Source organism: Drosophila obscura, unplaced genomic scaffold (assembly GCF_018151105.1).
Source record: "Drosophila obscura isolate BZ-5 IFL unplaced genomic scaffold, ASM1815110v1 contig_186, whole genome shotgun sequence".
In the NCBI taxonomy this organism is placed as follows: Eukaryota; Metazoa; Arthropoda; class Insecta; order Diptera; family Drosophilidae; genus Drosophila; species Drosophila obscura.
Genome location: NW_024542774.1, coordinates 8753884 through 8769859, shown reverse-complemented (window position 1 = coordinate 8769859; position 15976 = coordinate 8753884). Strand labels below are relative to the sequence as shown.

At 44.5% G+C, this 15976-nt stretch overlaps 1 protein-coding gene across 3 annotated transcripts; it reads left to right on the top strand.

Annotated features, from left to right (window-relative positions):
* Nucleotides 1–7106: 7106 nt before the first annotated feature.
* Nucleotides 7107–14698, top strand: LOC111073581 (protein anachronism). Of its 3 annotated transcripts, none has more exons than XM_022365956.2 (5): nucleotides 7107–7676; nucleotides 11670–12022; nucleotides 12111–12350; nucleotides 13321–13393; nucleotides 13742–14698. In XM_022365956.2, the coding sequence occupies exons 1-5, from the start codon at nucleotides 7366–7368 to the stop codon at nucleotides 14238–14240; spliced, it is 1476 nt and encodes a 491-aa protein (XP_022221648.2). In that variant the 5' UTR covers nucleotides 7107–7365; the 3' UTR covers nucleotides 14241–14698. The 3 variants fall into 3 exon arrangements, with proteins under 3 accessions (XP_022221648.2, XP_022221646.2, XP_022221649.2); XM_022365954.2 differs by having other exon boundaries at nucleotides 11670–12031; XM_022365957.2 differs by having other exon boundaries at nucleotides 11670–12031; nucleotides 12111–12346; nucleotides 13742–13857.
* The last annotated feature ends 1278 nt before the right edge of the window (nucleotides 14699–15976 follow it).

The window sequence follows — 15976 nt, the reverse complement described above, 5'->3', positions numbered from 1 at the left end:
CTTGGGTTAATCAGTGTGGAGTTTCAAGTTCATATACATGTAGGTGTTCCATGGGCGTGCCGCCCTCAAAGGCCACTTCACTTCATTCAAAGGTAACGTCACAGATGTAAACTACACACGTAGTTCATTATATTACATTAATGTCTACATACATGGACAGTGGCGCCATAGTACCAAAAAAACCCGTTACCTTAACGGAAGTTTAATTTAAAGATTTTATTTACTTCTAATAGATTAGGATTCCTTCCAGCGATAACAGCTAGTGGAATATATCATATATGTATGCGGGGAATATGCCCAATAATGACTTTAATTTAGCTGCAAATTAAACAAAAATGCTCCCACACCAAGCATGCTTTCAGGCGGGAACGACATTTATTTTCATGGAAGACCAGTATGTAAAATTTGTGTAAAAAACAGTCAGTCGATTTAACTGTGAAATTTGAATGAGCCAATTTCCGTCTTCTCGAAATAAGTTTCCTCAATAGAAATATGTCGTATTCCAACTGATGTTAACTGAACTGAACTGATATTAATCACAACAGCAATTCACATCTTAAATCAATTATAGGACAAGAACATACTTGGACTATTCAAATACTGAGCCAACTCGAAAATACCTGAACAGAACCCGCTTCAAGGTAATCTACATTACATATTTGTACATACATATTTGCTCATACATACATACATATGTATATTGCAGGAGTAAAGACAACTAAAGTGTAAATTGTACATCAATGTAGGGCATAAACAATTAAAAATTAAAACTTAAAATAGGCCAAGTGGGATGAGCGAGCATACGTCTCCTTATAGGTCCAGTCGAGAAGTCTACCCCATTTCCGATATTGTCTTGGGTGCAAAAAGGAATGGCATCCTTGAGCGATTTTCTGACTGCCCCTTATGGAGCAGTTTGCCTTTGCCAGAGTCGAAAAAGTTGTCCATCATTGGCATAGTTTCGAGAACTCACAGCACATACTTGGCCAGGCCGAAAATTACCATAAACGACATTTCATTCATTTCTTTGTCATTGCCATAGTAGCTATGGCCTGTACCGTCCCTCAATTAATACATTGTAAGCCACGTGGTGTCCGTCATCTCGTCATATAGGGTCGGTCAGGCATCCTGGCCGTGTGGCATGCCGGCACGTGCCAGCTGTACTTATAAATACGCTGCAGACCCAAAACCGATATATTTATTTATAGTTCTGCACGTAACGAGTGGAGAATGCTAGGGTATGGAAGGCATTTATGCCATTTATGGTCTGGTTGCATCTTCATTTATTTGATTACCTTGGAGAGGCTACAAAATGTGCATCGGGGAGGCTGAATCTCAATCGCAGACTCAATCTATCACTCAATGGTCGCTGGTTGCCAGAGTCCCCTTGGCGTGGCATGGCGACAGGTGCCTCATTCGATAGACAAAGTGACGATTGCTGGCGATCCAACGGCTGAGAGTTATTTTTCACTTTTACTACCACACGACAAATCGGTGGTTCTTGGTTCTTGGCTGTCTTGGCTGTCTTGGCCATGGCTGGAGATGGACATGGACATGGAACTGCTCGTATCTGCATTGATTTACGGGCCATGTTAGCAAGACAACAGACAGCCAGGAGCCAGAGAGCCAGTAGCCAGTAGCCAGGAGCCAGAGAGCCTGGAGTCCAAGTTTCGTTCTTAGCTTAGTCATCGATGGCCCCGACAAGATGGCCGCCGACCAAAGGCAATTAACAGCGGCGACAATTTGGCATGTTCTGGCTCAAATTGAAATTCAAAAAAAGTGGCAATACGAAAAGAAGCAACAACAACATCAACAACATCAACAAAAAACCAAGAAGCAACTCCAATGTGCTACGCGATGGTTATCTGTGCTTGGGAAAAAAAAACCAGATAATTAAAAATATTGTAAAATGCCAGACGGCCAGACGCTCATAATTGCTGGCAAAGGCAAACTCCAAGAAGACAGACGCAGTCTCAGTTTACAGCTACCAGACAACACGACGCGACGCGACGCGACGAAACGGACGACAGAGCACCAGAAGAGCTCCAACATTGCATGTGCATATCATTTAAATAACTTTTCGTAACGCAATGTGTGAAACTGCAGCAGCAGAACAGGCAGCCAGCAGGCAGAACAGGCAGGCAGCAGCATCAGGCCACAAACTATCCAAAGAGCCTGCCTGAGTGGCAGGCTGGCACTGGCACTGGCACTGCATTTTGAGCAGCAAGAACCCATCCAGACCAGCCATGGTCCATATTTGGATGCAACTTCGTCGCATCTGCATCTGCATCAGTTAAGGACAGCATCGACTGTCTGCGACTGCCACTGCCACTGCCTCCAGACAAACTGCAGACAAGAGTAACATGCACTTGTCTCCACACATGGCTGGGTCAGCCTCGGTCTCTGCCCCATCTCCATCTCCATCTCCATAGCCATCTCCATCAGTCTCTGTCCCCATCCACAATCACCATCTCCTGGCAAACGCATTCATTGTCAATTTTGACTATCAACAAGATGCGACTACAACACACGCCTGCTCAAATGCCAACATCAACATTACATACGTGTGTCTGCTGCTACTGCTGCTGCCACTGCAACTTCGACTGCGACGAGCTGTCTGGCTCGGGGTCTCGGTCTCTGTCTCGGTATCGGTGCTGGTTCTGGTTGCGATCTGGATATGGCTGGAAAGGGGCTGGGCTGGACCGAATGTCGAAACATCAACAGAAGCCAAGCGACGGCACGCGAAAGTCTTAAAAACCGAAAACGAAAATTCTCGAAAATTAATAACATCTCAAGAGTAAGCCCAGAGGGCATGCAATTATTAATTTAAAACGAAGTATTTGTACTCTAATCGAAACCTCATTCAAATATTGTACATACATATAAATCTTCAATGATTGAAGCATATTTTAGATGATAAATGTGGGTGTGGGTGGGAGCTTGTTACACCTATAAAACTATACACTTTCAGTAATCCCAGACCATGGATCCCGCAGCCAGGCATACAAACGTTCGGGCATATAGTCAGAAGACATTTCACACCAGAGGACCCATGGTTGTTACCGGATCGGACCGCGTGCAGACAACTCTGGCACACAATAACAAATTGGCTTCTGGTCTTTGCATTCCACATGCAATCTGAGACAACAATCACGGCAACTGCATTTGGCGGGTGCACCGGTAGCTGGTAGCTGGTAGCCAGGAGTAGTAGTCGGAATGGGATCCGTCAAGCAGCAACAACAACCGGCACCAGTGGCCGAAAGCCATTAGCTCTGGCTACGAGCAAGTGAGCACCGACATGGTAACACCCTCGGAGCTTGCTCGACCATCAACCATCAGCTAAATAACCAATATACATACATACAAACAAACAGACATACATATGCACCAATGCAAGACGGGGACAAGGACAGGGACTGGGACTGGGAGTGGGGACTGGGGTCTGCCAGCATTTGTGCTGTCTTGACACGTCTGCCTGCCGAACGTCATGTATTTTTAATAGACCTGCCTGCCAACAGTCCAGTCCGGGGCACTCTGTGCCTCGCTCCACCTCCAGTGAATGTTCCTCCTTCTCCATGCATGCTCTCGTATCTGTTGCTTTTTGGTGTCTTGGGATGATGACTGCCAGCCAGCCAGCCAGCCAGCCAGCCGGCCAGCAGCTTGAGAATTTTGTGATCCCTCATGCATCGCATCGCATCGGCCAGCCTGGAGCCTGGGGGGTGAGGGACAATTATGTTAATTACGTGTTATATTGATGGTTAAATAATTTTGCTGCAGAACTTGCATATTTAATGTCCATGGGGGATGATTGTGAGGAGTGTTTACTCTCTCCAATAGCACGGCTACTCCGTCTATCATCTTTATTGATTTCTTATGATTTGTGATTGATTTCTTTCAAAGTCAAAGCAGAATCGACTCCTGAACTAACTAATCTGATTGATGATTTGCAGCCGTAATAGTTTTTCGAGGCGTCCCCAATAAACTTTATGTCAGACATGAAATGTCTAGATAGCAAATTCCTTAAATAAAATCCAATAAATAAAATTTGAAAGTGGGTCTTCTACTTGTCAACGCTTGGCAAGGACTGCTAATGTCAAATTGATTTGGTCTGAGGAACTCCCAATAAACATGCAGCCACATAAAACTACAAAGTCACTGAGTTTTTCAGCGAACCCATAAAACTCAACTGAAGAACGTGAATAGCCGTCTGGCGGTGGATTGATAAGAGAATAATTTAATCTGCTTGTCACCTGTCAATTAATGTGTGTGGCATTCGATTATTTAGAAAGATATTTGGATAAAGCCAATAATATTCCGGGCTAAAATCATATTAAAACGTCGCTTTAGATTTCAGCAAACTAAAACGTGAGTCTCCTTGAGTCGATATTGTAGCTTGTAGAGGTCATATCTTGGTCGATACTCTACTGCATACTAACTCTACTATTTATGTCCAGTTCAACCACATTCTAACATAACTAAAACACCTTGCCTTATCATCTTTAAGGCCCCCCCAATTGTTTGGGGCTGGGTGTGAATGTGATGGCCTAATTATAGAAAGGTTCCACCCAGAACTCGAGTGCCAAGTCGTAACTATCCAGCTGGTGTTTGTTCGATGGCAGTCTTGCAATCACTTCAAAGTTAAGTGTTAGCAAACAATTAACTGCCGATCGAACAGACCAAGTGTTTTTTGGACATTTAGCGATGATGATGATGGTGATGGTAGGATGGTATGTTGGGGCTGATAGTGGTGCTACCGGTATTAAACGACGCCCCCCACGTGCCTGCCTGCACCTGCTGATAGGCGGACGGAATTGTTGCTCATTGGCGGCAATTGCCAGTGCCGGCTACCGTTTAAAATTAAGCTGCCTAAAGTGGCCCGCCCGAGCGTGAGGCATACTCGTGGTACAAATTTGCCAGAAAATTGGTTTTGAAAATAAACACAGAGAAATGCCAAAAACTGTGTTGCGGATCCAATGTCCATCGATCAAGATCAAGATCAAAAGAAAACCACAACTAACTGCCAATTACTGGGATGCGATGCGATGCGATGGTATGGGATCAGGCGAGACAACAGCCTTGAAAAGTTAATGAAAAATCAAAAAACTGAAACCAAATTCTGTCTTAGTTTTGGCTTGACTCATTTCACATTCCAATCGTTGATATACCTACAAATACTCGTATGTTCATATGTCTTGTTTTGTGGATGTCTGTACTTTCTGTTGGTCTGGTGTTTATTTTCGTGGGTGTTTTGATTATCTGTCTACATTGTCCCCAAAGTGGGACAAATTCTGCCCGAACAAACAATATTATATAAACCTGAAGACAGGGGAAGGGAGAGCTTCGTTCCGTTCCATACGAGTGTTTCATTGTATTTCTTTGCTCTTTGCTCTTTTTTCTTTTTGGTATTCGGGGAGTGGGATTATGATTCGGAGCATTTGATGCGATTGCAATTTTACATAACAGTCGCCGTCTGAGGGGGTCTTCTCCGCCTCTCCTCTCTCTCTCTCTCTCTCACTCTCCGGTAGGTGTTTCATTCGAAGCTTAAACGATGTGCAGACAGACATACATATCAGATGGATGGACGGGAGACAGAACGAGGCAGACGGTGAGAAATCCAGACTTCATAAAGTGATTCAAATTATACAATCATTTTGAAATTCAATTTTGGTCCAGACGAAACGTTGATCATTCTGATGATGATGATGATGATGATGGAACTCTTAATGATGATAATGTTTAGATGTTGCAACAACAAAAGTAAATAAATAAATAAATCAAGAACGTCCTTGAAGTCTCGTCTGTTTTGATTTCCGTATGCAAAATGGACAGAGCAGAATGAATAATTCTACTTCTTTGGGATACGAAAGACAGACAGGCACAGCCAATAATTTTGCTATATAGTAGGATGACCGTTAGGCCGTAAGGCTTTCTGGGGTTAATGTCGTACCAGGCACCACGCACCTCTAATAGGATATATCCGCCTAATTCAGCACTCAACTTATGAACTACGCACTTTTCGGTAGATAGATAGAGAGAGAGAGAAAGCAGCGGCCGCCCTGACCGGTTTGATTAATCTGCACGCACAATATCTAAGCGACGCATCTAAGCAACAAAGTCACGAGCAATGATAAAGCCAATTTATAAATATAAATCTAGCATAGCACGTAATGCGAGCACCAAGCCCCGTAAGATAACAGACACAGAGTTGAGCATCAAAACAATTTGATTAAGTCATAACTAATTGTGCGGTTGCCCCGAATCACTTCAAATTCAAATCTAATCGCTCACGCACCTCTGCCTGCTATAGGAATAGGAAACTTTGCTAGATACTCGTGTGGAGCGTGTCGTGATTAGTCGAATGATTGCAATTATTGACGTATTCCCCCTGCCTGGGCTATAGATACGCTAAGCAGAAAACAAAATGCTTTAGCAGGGGCCTGATACTCGTAGTAATTGAAATGAATCTTGGACCAGCAAACCTACCTCTATGCCGGTGTGGTTATGACCAGGAATATCACTTTCTATGGTAGGAGCGATAAGCCGTCTCGCGAGACCACATATACACAGATACACTGCCGGGGACACTTGCACACACATGCACACACACACACACACAACAGGCATACACAGATGCAGATACGCAACGTTGATTGGTTGGTCGACTGCGCCGAATGGCAGCCGAACAATCAGCCGAAGTACACGAGTAAATTACACTGTAAAAACGCTTTGGGTAATAAAAGAAGAGCGGAGATTTTATTGAGCGAAACCCAGACAAATAAAGGTGTAAGAGGTTCATATGCAAAGATACTCTATATTCCATATCCATTTCATTTATTTAATCAAAAATAATAAAGAAAGGCTCACACTCTGATCTTTTCAAAGCTACATTTTTAAATCACAAATTCATACTCTAAAGAATATAATTATTAAGTAAAGTATATGAGCATATTCAAGCGTATATTGCACACTCAAGTGAGGAACAAGCTGTGAACAGACACCGGCTGCAATTTCTTGCAGTGTCGGGCAGCAACGCAGCGTTTACGACCATAACAAAGTACCACAAATTTTTTGTTATTTAAGACTAAAAAACACTCGCGCAAATCACTTCATACTTGGTTCTTAGAGCGAACACATCGAACCCGCGGCAGAGTCAGAAACCAAAAATTTAAATCACAAAAAATTCGAAAGCGGTTTGCAGCAAAAGAGAAATACATTTCCCGTACGAACCAAAGATGCAATTCAGGTGAAAATTGTGTGCCAGGGAAAATTTGTGCATATAGTTATATAGCGCCGTGATCCAGAAGCTGCCAAAAGTGCATCAAGTGCCTAAAAACAATAAACCTTCAGTTAAAAATCAAGGCGAGAAAGATGGCAAGTGTTGAGTGCTGTGAGAAGTGCGGCCGGAGCAGCAGCCGAGTGCTCCTGCTGCAGCTGCTGATACTGATGGTGATGCTGATGTCCATGTCCAGGGACTGTCAGGCGTCCCGCTTCAACCATTCGGCCTTCATGGACGGTGTCCAGTCGGTGGTGGTGAATCCCTACAATCGCACCATCCTGAACATGTTCGACCTGACCGAGGAGCAAATACAGAGCATTCAGAATCGCAGCAATCCCAACACCAAGGACGAGGCCACCCAGTCCTCCAATCACCAATATCTGGAGCACGTCGCCTCGCAGCGGTGAGTACCTGGCTCGACACTTTGCCAAGCGTCTGTCAATCATATCAATCACTGTAGCCCGCCCGCCTATTAGGGGCCGAGAATAGAAATTCTATTAAAAGACATTCCGCACGGGCAAATGACCAGCTGAACAAAATGTTTTTTTTTAAATCACTTATTTGTGAGTACAAAAAAACCTTAAAAAAAATAAAGTAATTGTAAACAAAGTTTGAAAACAAATGCATATTGCAATGAAACGGCGAATGCCAATGGGTACATATCTGGAATCTGTAAACACATTTTTCAGCTGCCGTTTTTCAACACAAATATTCGCAATTTTCTCCGTGCGCGATTAGTGCAGATCTAGAAATCGGAAATCTGAAATATGAAATCTGAAATCCGCTCAAGGCTAAACACATTTATGCAATTCCCGAATGGGGCCAACCACCTCGAATGAATATTGAAACGTGTACTTCGATATTATTGAAAATTGTTCATCTTGCGCTTCGGTGCCTGTCGAACACGATTTAAGCCCAATGCCAAAATCAAACAGGGAATAAATAAGTATCTACAAATGCCATATCTATAAACGATGAAAATTTAATTACTGCAATTAATATTTCGGCACGTGTTACTTTTATATTTTAATTTGTATGAATTGCGATTAAAATATTGTAATCACTTTTCGAAAAGTTTCCATGCTTAGTGAATCTCCAGATGGACCACAAAACTCACTTTCCATTGAATGATTTTCTGTTAGAGCTTGAAGCCTTTATTAATCGGGTGTATTCATCAGATCTAGTCATTAGGGAATCATTGGCATAATGACCAATAAAACCATTCTAGTGTGTGCCATGCAAGGCAATTCGATTAAACATCAACGGAGGGAGCATCCCAGAGGGTAGGGGTAGGGAACCTTTCTCAATGGTTACCCGTCCATGGGATGCCACAGACATCTCTCAGACGGAAATCTATCAATGGTATCTGTTGTATCCATCAGATACTGTAGTACAACTGTCGCGACGACGCCGCTGCACAATGCAGACACACACACACACACAAACACACACACAGCTGTATGTTGCAGTCGCCGCGGCGACCTCTGTATCTTTGTGTGCGTCCGTCCATACATCCATACGTCCATCCGTGCGCCCGCCGGGTGTCTGGCAAATGTCTGGGAGCAGTCTGGGCCATGCTGGCTCTGGCTCTGACTCCGGCTCCGTTAATGAACTTTTTGTAGGTCGTTGCTATGCGAGACAGTCTACGTTTCCACAAACATATATAAATATATAAATATGTACATGTACATACATATATGTATGTAAGTACGATTATGTACAATACGCCTACAATGCATGGTGTTGGCTCAAACATATGTAGGTGTATGTGTTGTTGCTCGTACGAGTACGAAGTATAACAGCTGATATCTAAATTGTTTCATCTTATTTGATTGCTTTAGCAGAGTTCTGTTCCGCACAGACAGACAGACAGACAGACAAACAGACAGACAGAGAGACAGGCAGAGCCAAATGTATGACGTATGAGTAATATTGAGACAGTGAGCAGACATGTTTGCGCTCGTTCCCCGTCCCCATGCCCCATGCCCCATGCCCCATCAGCCATCGTCATCCAAGTTGCAGCTGAATGCAAACAGTTGTAGGCGTACTTTTGTGGCTACTAAGCGACGCGGTCGGTCTGAGTCGTTCACTGACTGACTGACTGACTGACTGCCGCCCGACGTCTGCCCGACCCGACCACTGTTTGTTGCATGATAATGAAGTGCAACCGGCGAGACACTGTCTAGCCGTTTCTGCTGCTGCTGCTGCTGCTGCCTGCTGCCTGCTGCTGCTGCTGTGGCCAAAGGCAACGGACTGCAAAACCACAGACCCAGACACAGAGGCGATGCATTCAAAGATATTTGAGAGCCCCAGCTTCAGACTCAGACTTTACTTCAGGCTCAGGCATCAGCGTCAGGCAACAGGCCTCAAGCCTCAGGCATCTGGCATCAGTCCTCAGCTTGAATGGAGGCCAATGCAAATTTTGGTCTCAGCATATTTCTCTCTTTCTGTCTGTCTATGCACCTGTGCCAATGCCTTGAACTCTGCCTGTGCGCATGCCCAATGTGAAATTTCAGCAGATGGCCTGCGTGACTCACGCACGAACAGGCATCTGCAGACACAGATACAGATACAGCTGCTCCTCTAGGCTGCAATCAGGGTCTAGGACTGGGAGAATGTCAGACCGACAGACCAAATAATATGTCTAGACGGGTGCCCAGACAGACGGCACGACTCAACGGGTTTTCAAGTTCATGCCACACAGCACCTCCAGACAGTCAGAGGCAGAGACGTAGACGGAGACAAAGACTGAGACAGAGACGGACGTGGACGTGGACGTGGACGCGGAGAAGGCAAAAAGTCAACTCCACAGCGGGCCATTTTGCCTGGAATTTCTTGGCCAGACAGATTCGATGCGATCGTAACATAAACATGAACCAAAATAAGCCAAAGGCGTTTCCACTCGACTTGACTCGACTCGAGTCGAATCGACTTGGTTCAGTTTGGGTGCAGACTGCCGCCAGCCGACCTGATCTGAACATGTTTCATAATTTTTTTTTTTCGGCTAGACAAACTGCGCCTCGGGCAATTCCAAAATATCCAAAACAATTAAGTTATTTTCACACAAAAAAAATATATTATAAAGTGACATAAAAGAAAAGAAAAAGTCATTTGATCAACTTTTGCCAGGCGCGTCTCAATTACCGATCCAGACATATACAATTGTCCAATTTTCTGTGTGTGTGGACAGATTAGATCATAGCTAAGTAACTATTGTTGTCTTGTCTTCTCTTGTCTGCTCTGCCCCACTCTGATTTTCTCTGGTCTCTGATCTGTCGCCTGCCCCGTCACGATGATTGTACAGCCGCAGACACGCCAAGAGACAGAGAGAGAGAGAGTGAGGGAGAGAGCCCTGACAACTGGGGGGACGGACACACATTTGTCTCGATCTCAATGGGTTTTTAAGTGACACGAGTCTGCCTGCTCCACTATGCACATTTAGCTCATAATCAACTTTGGAAAATGTCCCAAATAAGCCAAAGCCAAGCCAAATCAAAGCAAGCAAGCAAGCAAACGGGGGTGAGTGAGGAGGCTAGGCATTTAATCAGCGCAAATGCCTCGGACTAGTTGCTCTATTCAACTAGCTATAGTAAATACTCCGATAGTACGACAGCTTATTGGGCAATAAACTAATATTAGGCAGGCCAAGCCAATCTATGAACTATTCCTGGCGATGCTCTTTCACAGGGCCAAAAGTTTCGCTTTAGTTGCATATCAATGCCAAATGGTAAATTTATATTCATGGGAAATGACTTTAATCTACGGTGTGGTGTGGTGTGGTGTGGTATCTTTATAGTGTGGTATGACCACTACTGCCCTTGCGGCATTATCTCATCCATTAGCTCAATTACCGAACTTGTTTTATCTCAACTATTCCAAGAGTCCAAAGTTGGCCGCTTATCTCAAAGCAAAACGATTTCTAAAAGCCAAAAAGAAAATAGATTGATTGTCAGTGCTTGAATTTCAATGGTAAGTAAATCCAAATCCCACAGGCAGGTTGAGCGGGGGGGCCCAGATAGAGTGGGGTACTGGTATCAATAGATCCAGAGTGGAATACTCGAACTTGTCGAATATTGAGATTCGCTCACTCGGGTTTTTTTCCCAAAGGGTCCACTCTACTGCCCTCAATCCTAATCGAACCCAATTATCTGCTGGATGGTTAAATTGAATCAAATCGGCAAACCGGACCGCCACTTTTCCAGTTGTCAGACTGCCGCCGCTTGGCTGTTGCCTCTGTAACGAAGGCAGCGCTCAAATGTCAATTAAGAGAGCTTTACATAAACACTTGAACTAAATTTCTTCAATGGATTATAAATAGGCTGGACTGGGCATACGAGTGAACATCGCGAACTGTGAGGCGTGAATGATCGAAAGTTTTGTGTGTTCTCTCTTGCAGTCTGAACGAGATATTCAAGCGGCTGCACAAGGCAATTTCCAACGAGCCCAATGTCAACAGGTCAGCCGAGAAAGCCGGCTACCCCATCTGCAATGCGGAGACGAGCATCCCCAACTGGCAGCTGGCCAATAACGTCACCCTGCAGTTTGCCAACAGCGTGTTCGACCACAACGGCGATCGGCCCAGCAGTGCCCTCCTGCGTCTCTACAAGACGTATCCCGGACAAAGTCCCAGCCAGAGCCAGAGCCAGGAGAGCACGGATCAGCCCACGGCCACACTCTGCCCCGACCAGGCGGAGGTGGGTCCCCAGATACGCGTGACCGTCTCCATTGTGCACCAGCAGAAGAAGAAACGTAAGTTAGGTGTGTAGCCAGCGGGATAGTGCTCTGTCTGTCAGTCAATCTAAGCCAGGATCCATTCGCTCTGCCATCTCCTCCACAGAGCGCAAGAAGCGCACCTGCAACACGACCATGTTCAGCAGCAGCATGACCGGATGGGTGGAGATCGACGTTAAGTGCGCCCTGGCCTACTGGGAGCAGCAGCAGCGCCAGCAACAGCAGCAGCAGCCCCAGCAGCTGATACCCAGCGTTGTGGGGCTGCTTATGATTGAGGTCCATGACGACGAGGAGAATCCGTTGAAGCCGGGCCTCTACTTCGAGCCACCCACTTGCGATCAGGCAGGTAAGCGTGTTGTTTGCCATGTCTAACTAACTCCCCAAGACCGGGTGCAGATCACTCCCAGTCTCTCTCACTCTCATTATCTTTCTCTCACCATCTATCTCACCCAGTGTCCCTCAGTCGCACACTCTCTGCCTCTCTCTCTCTCGCTCTCTCAGTCAGTAGCCGCGAGACAGGCCCCTTTTCCCAACCAGAGCGTATTTGAATTTATTTACAATCCCCCGAAAGGTCAATACTCAGAGAGCGATTTTTTGGGGGGCCGGACACAGGCCAGACCCACGCCCAGACAGGCAACCAAAATTGTGCTGATAAAGCGCCAAATCACAATAAAAATACGAATATCAGATTGTGCCACCAATATATCCAGAAACAGAAAAAGGGAAGAAGGGAAAACCTTGTCGTCTGCTGTCAGATGTGTGCAGTCAGCAACAGTCCGCGTCCGCATTCGAGTAGTCTGCAAAAGCAAAAACAAAAAGAATAAGTGTCCGAATAGCTTACGAAATGGATTGGGGCTTGGGCTTGGTGGATTGTTCCGTCCGAATTTAAATTGCATGAGGCGTAAAAGTGGAACGGAAGTAAAGTCTGGACTTACGAAGGTCCCCTGGGTTTTTTTGTATTCATGAATTGAGAGTTTTCTTAATGGATCGGTAAGATACTCGTCGGCGGCCAAGATGTGTCTGCAGAAAGTAATTCATCTGAAGATGCTAAAACCAATACTAATCGCTTATACGCACCGTTGTGCGCTCTGCTCTGCTCTGCTCGTTTTCCATGTGCCAATGCTCGGCTTTCTTTGTTGTTCAGTTGCACTGCGCTTTGTGCTTTGTGCTGGTTCCGTCCAGTTTGTTATTCTTATTGTTGCTACTTTGTCGTTTTTGCATGATGATCTTTTTGCGCGATTTTCTCACTGCATTGCATGCCACCAGCACCGGACACCAGACGATATTAATATGATCCCTCCACGTGTATCTTTCAGACCCTGCTGTCCCATGGAACGCATACGGATCAAAGACGTTTGTGCCTTATCTGGAAAGTCGGTCAATGCCCAGGTAAGCAGATGCCTCCCCTCATGCAGACCAGACCACGTCACCATTGCCACGTCACACTCTCGCGTTCGATATGAGAGGAAATCAGATGCGGAAAGAAGTTGCTTGGGATTTCGATCTCCTTTCTTTCTTGTTCCAGTCTCACTTACAATTCCATTAATGAATTAAACTAACTTAACCCCCAAAAGACACTTCAGAGATTTTACGATCAGCCTAAGAGTATGCAATTATTTTTTAAATAAACTTACACATCGGGTTTCAAGCATTTTCGCCTTTGGCATCCCATCTCTGTAGCCGCGCGGTTCAAATGTGTATAAATAATAAATAGTTAACATGTTTGTGTCTCTACAGATACCCAAGGATAGATGTTGGCTTTAATGTCAGCGCATTGCTTTCGCCACATAACTGCTTGAAGAGCGTATACAGTATCCCGAAGAGCAGGAGCCACATCAGCCCCGCCGAATCAACCACACCCAATTCACAAACAATGGACAATTTGCTTGACGAGACCAGTGAGACGGAGAGCCAGCAGGAGCAGGAGCAGGAGCGAGAGCGGGAGCGGGAGCGGGAGCGAGACCGGGAACAGGTCCACCAGCATCACAGACGCCATCACCACAATCACCAGCAGCAGCATGCATCCGAATCCGAATCGGAATCCGCGGCGCCCCAGACCGAGGGCGAGGTGGAGGCCGAGGAACTGTTGGCCGCGGCAAGCAATAGCGAGCCAATGGAGCCGATATCCAACCATCACCTGCATCGGGTGCTCAACCATCACCATGCCACGCACCATCATCATAGCGGTCGCCATCACCACAAGCACCACCACTTGATGGCCCACAAGCAGGAGTAGATCGATCGACTGCGTTATCCTAGTGGCCCAACATATTCTGTCTCTCCCTCGCCCCACCCACCCCCACACACACACACACACATACATACATACATATATGCTGGTCTTATTATACATATGTTTTTTTTTGTTTTTTTCTGTTTGTATTTGTAGGGCCAGTTGACTTAACTAGTTTTTAGTTCGCCGGTTTCCTAACCCAACAACCATAGGCATACGCATAAGCGGCACCCGTGCAGGGTTATACATACATACATGCATATATACAATTAATTATAATTATAATTTACAATTCGTTCTATGTTAAACAAATTTTTTGGTCGAAATTTGTATTATTAATGGATTAAATCTCTCTTATATTAGGAGTCTGTGATTTAGATGTGGTTGAATTTGCGAATTTTTTGCTACAATTGAATTAAACAAAAAATGTATTGGAACACACACACACACACACACACACACACATAAAAAAACACACACACATTTTATACGAATATAATTATTAAATATGTACACTTAGACTTGCCCCTTGCCTTAGGCCAGAACGTAGACCAAATTAATCGATGACTTCTGCACCATCCCCTCCCTCAAAAGCGAAACACCCCAAGGGCGACAGAGCAGACTAATGCATTTTCGACTAATTTTACGAATATTGGATATTGGCTCATGGGAAGTTGAATGCATTCAACAGATTTGTTATAGTATGTATACTCGTACATAAGTCACTAGGTTTAAAGTGCCTTCCCTGCAACAGAACCCCAGCCCTCCCCAGAAAGCCTGTTCTTAATCTCAATATTTCTATTTGTAATCAACAAAAAAAGGGCTTCTGTTTGTTTTTTTTTTTAAGATTCCACAAGAAACTTGAACTTGAATTTGAACTTGAATTGGAACACATTTTCATTAAGTCAAACAGCTATTCAATGCATAATCCTAACATACCATACCACTCGATCATCAGAAACTAAGTACATTTGTAAATCTATACAAAAAAAAAAAAAACATCTAATACAATATACAAATATATATATGTAAAAGTCAAATATAGTTTGTGTTACTTGTCAATGATTTAGAAGGGATAAGGGGCTATTGCATCAGATAAAGGGGCTCGTGTTGGACGATAAGATATGCTTACTTTCGTGCGAATCCCGCGATTAGATAGAGCCCTACTTCAACTTTGCCCTTTGCCTATTTATGGCAGCCAGTGGTTAGCTTGGCCCATCAATTGTGACATCTGATTAGTCGCAACCAGCTTGGCGAACCTGCAAGGAATGCCCAAGCCCACAACACATCAACATCAGCATATCGCAATCTCAATCAGATGCCTACAACGTCATCTTTATCGCAAGCAATCTGTGGGGAGTTATATGGCCGCTCGGCTTCGTGTGCTTCGTTGGAACTTAACAACCAGCTGATAAAGCAATAAACATGTCCAATCTATTACCTTTTCCACGCTACACTGCGATCGCACGAGCAGCAAAATAAATCACGTTGGCAATACCAGGCATAGAAGCTACAATGATTTTTTAAGTGTATGCCCAAAAAATAAAGTTGCGACTGTTTAATACCGCAGCAGAGCAACTAAGTGTTAAAACTAGGATCATTTGATTGTTCGTAGACTTAAATGGCTAAACAGTAAAGCGTTTGCATATCGTGTTTATCTCTTTCTTTCTATTTCAGAGAGCAAACTGAAATTACTGTTGTCTCTACTGTTAAACGATTCATATCTAAAAAAATGTTGT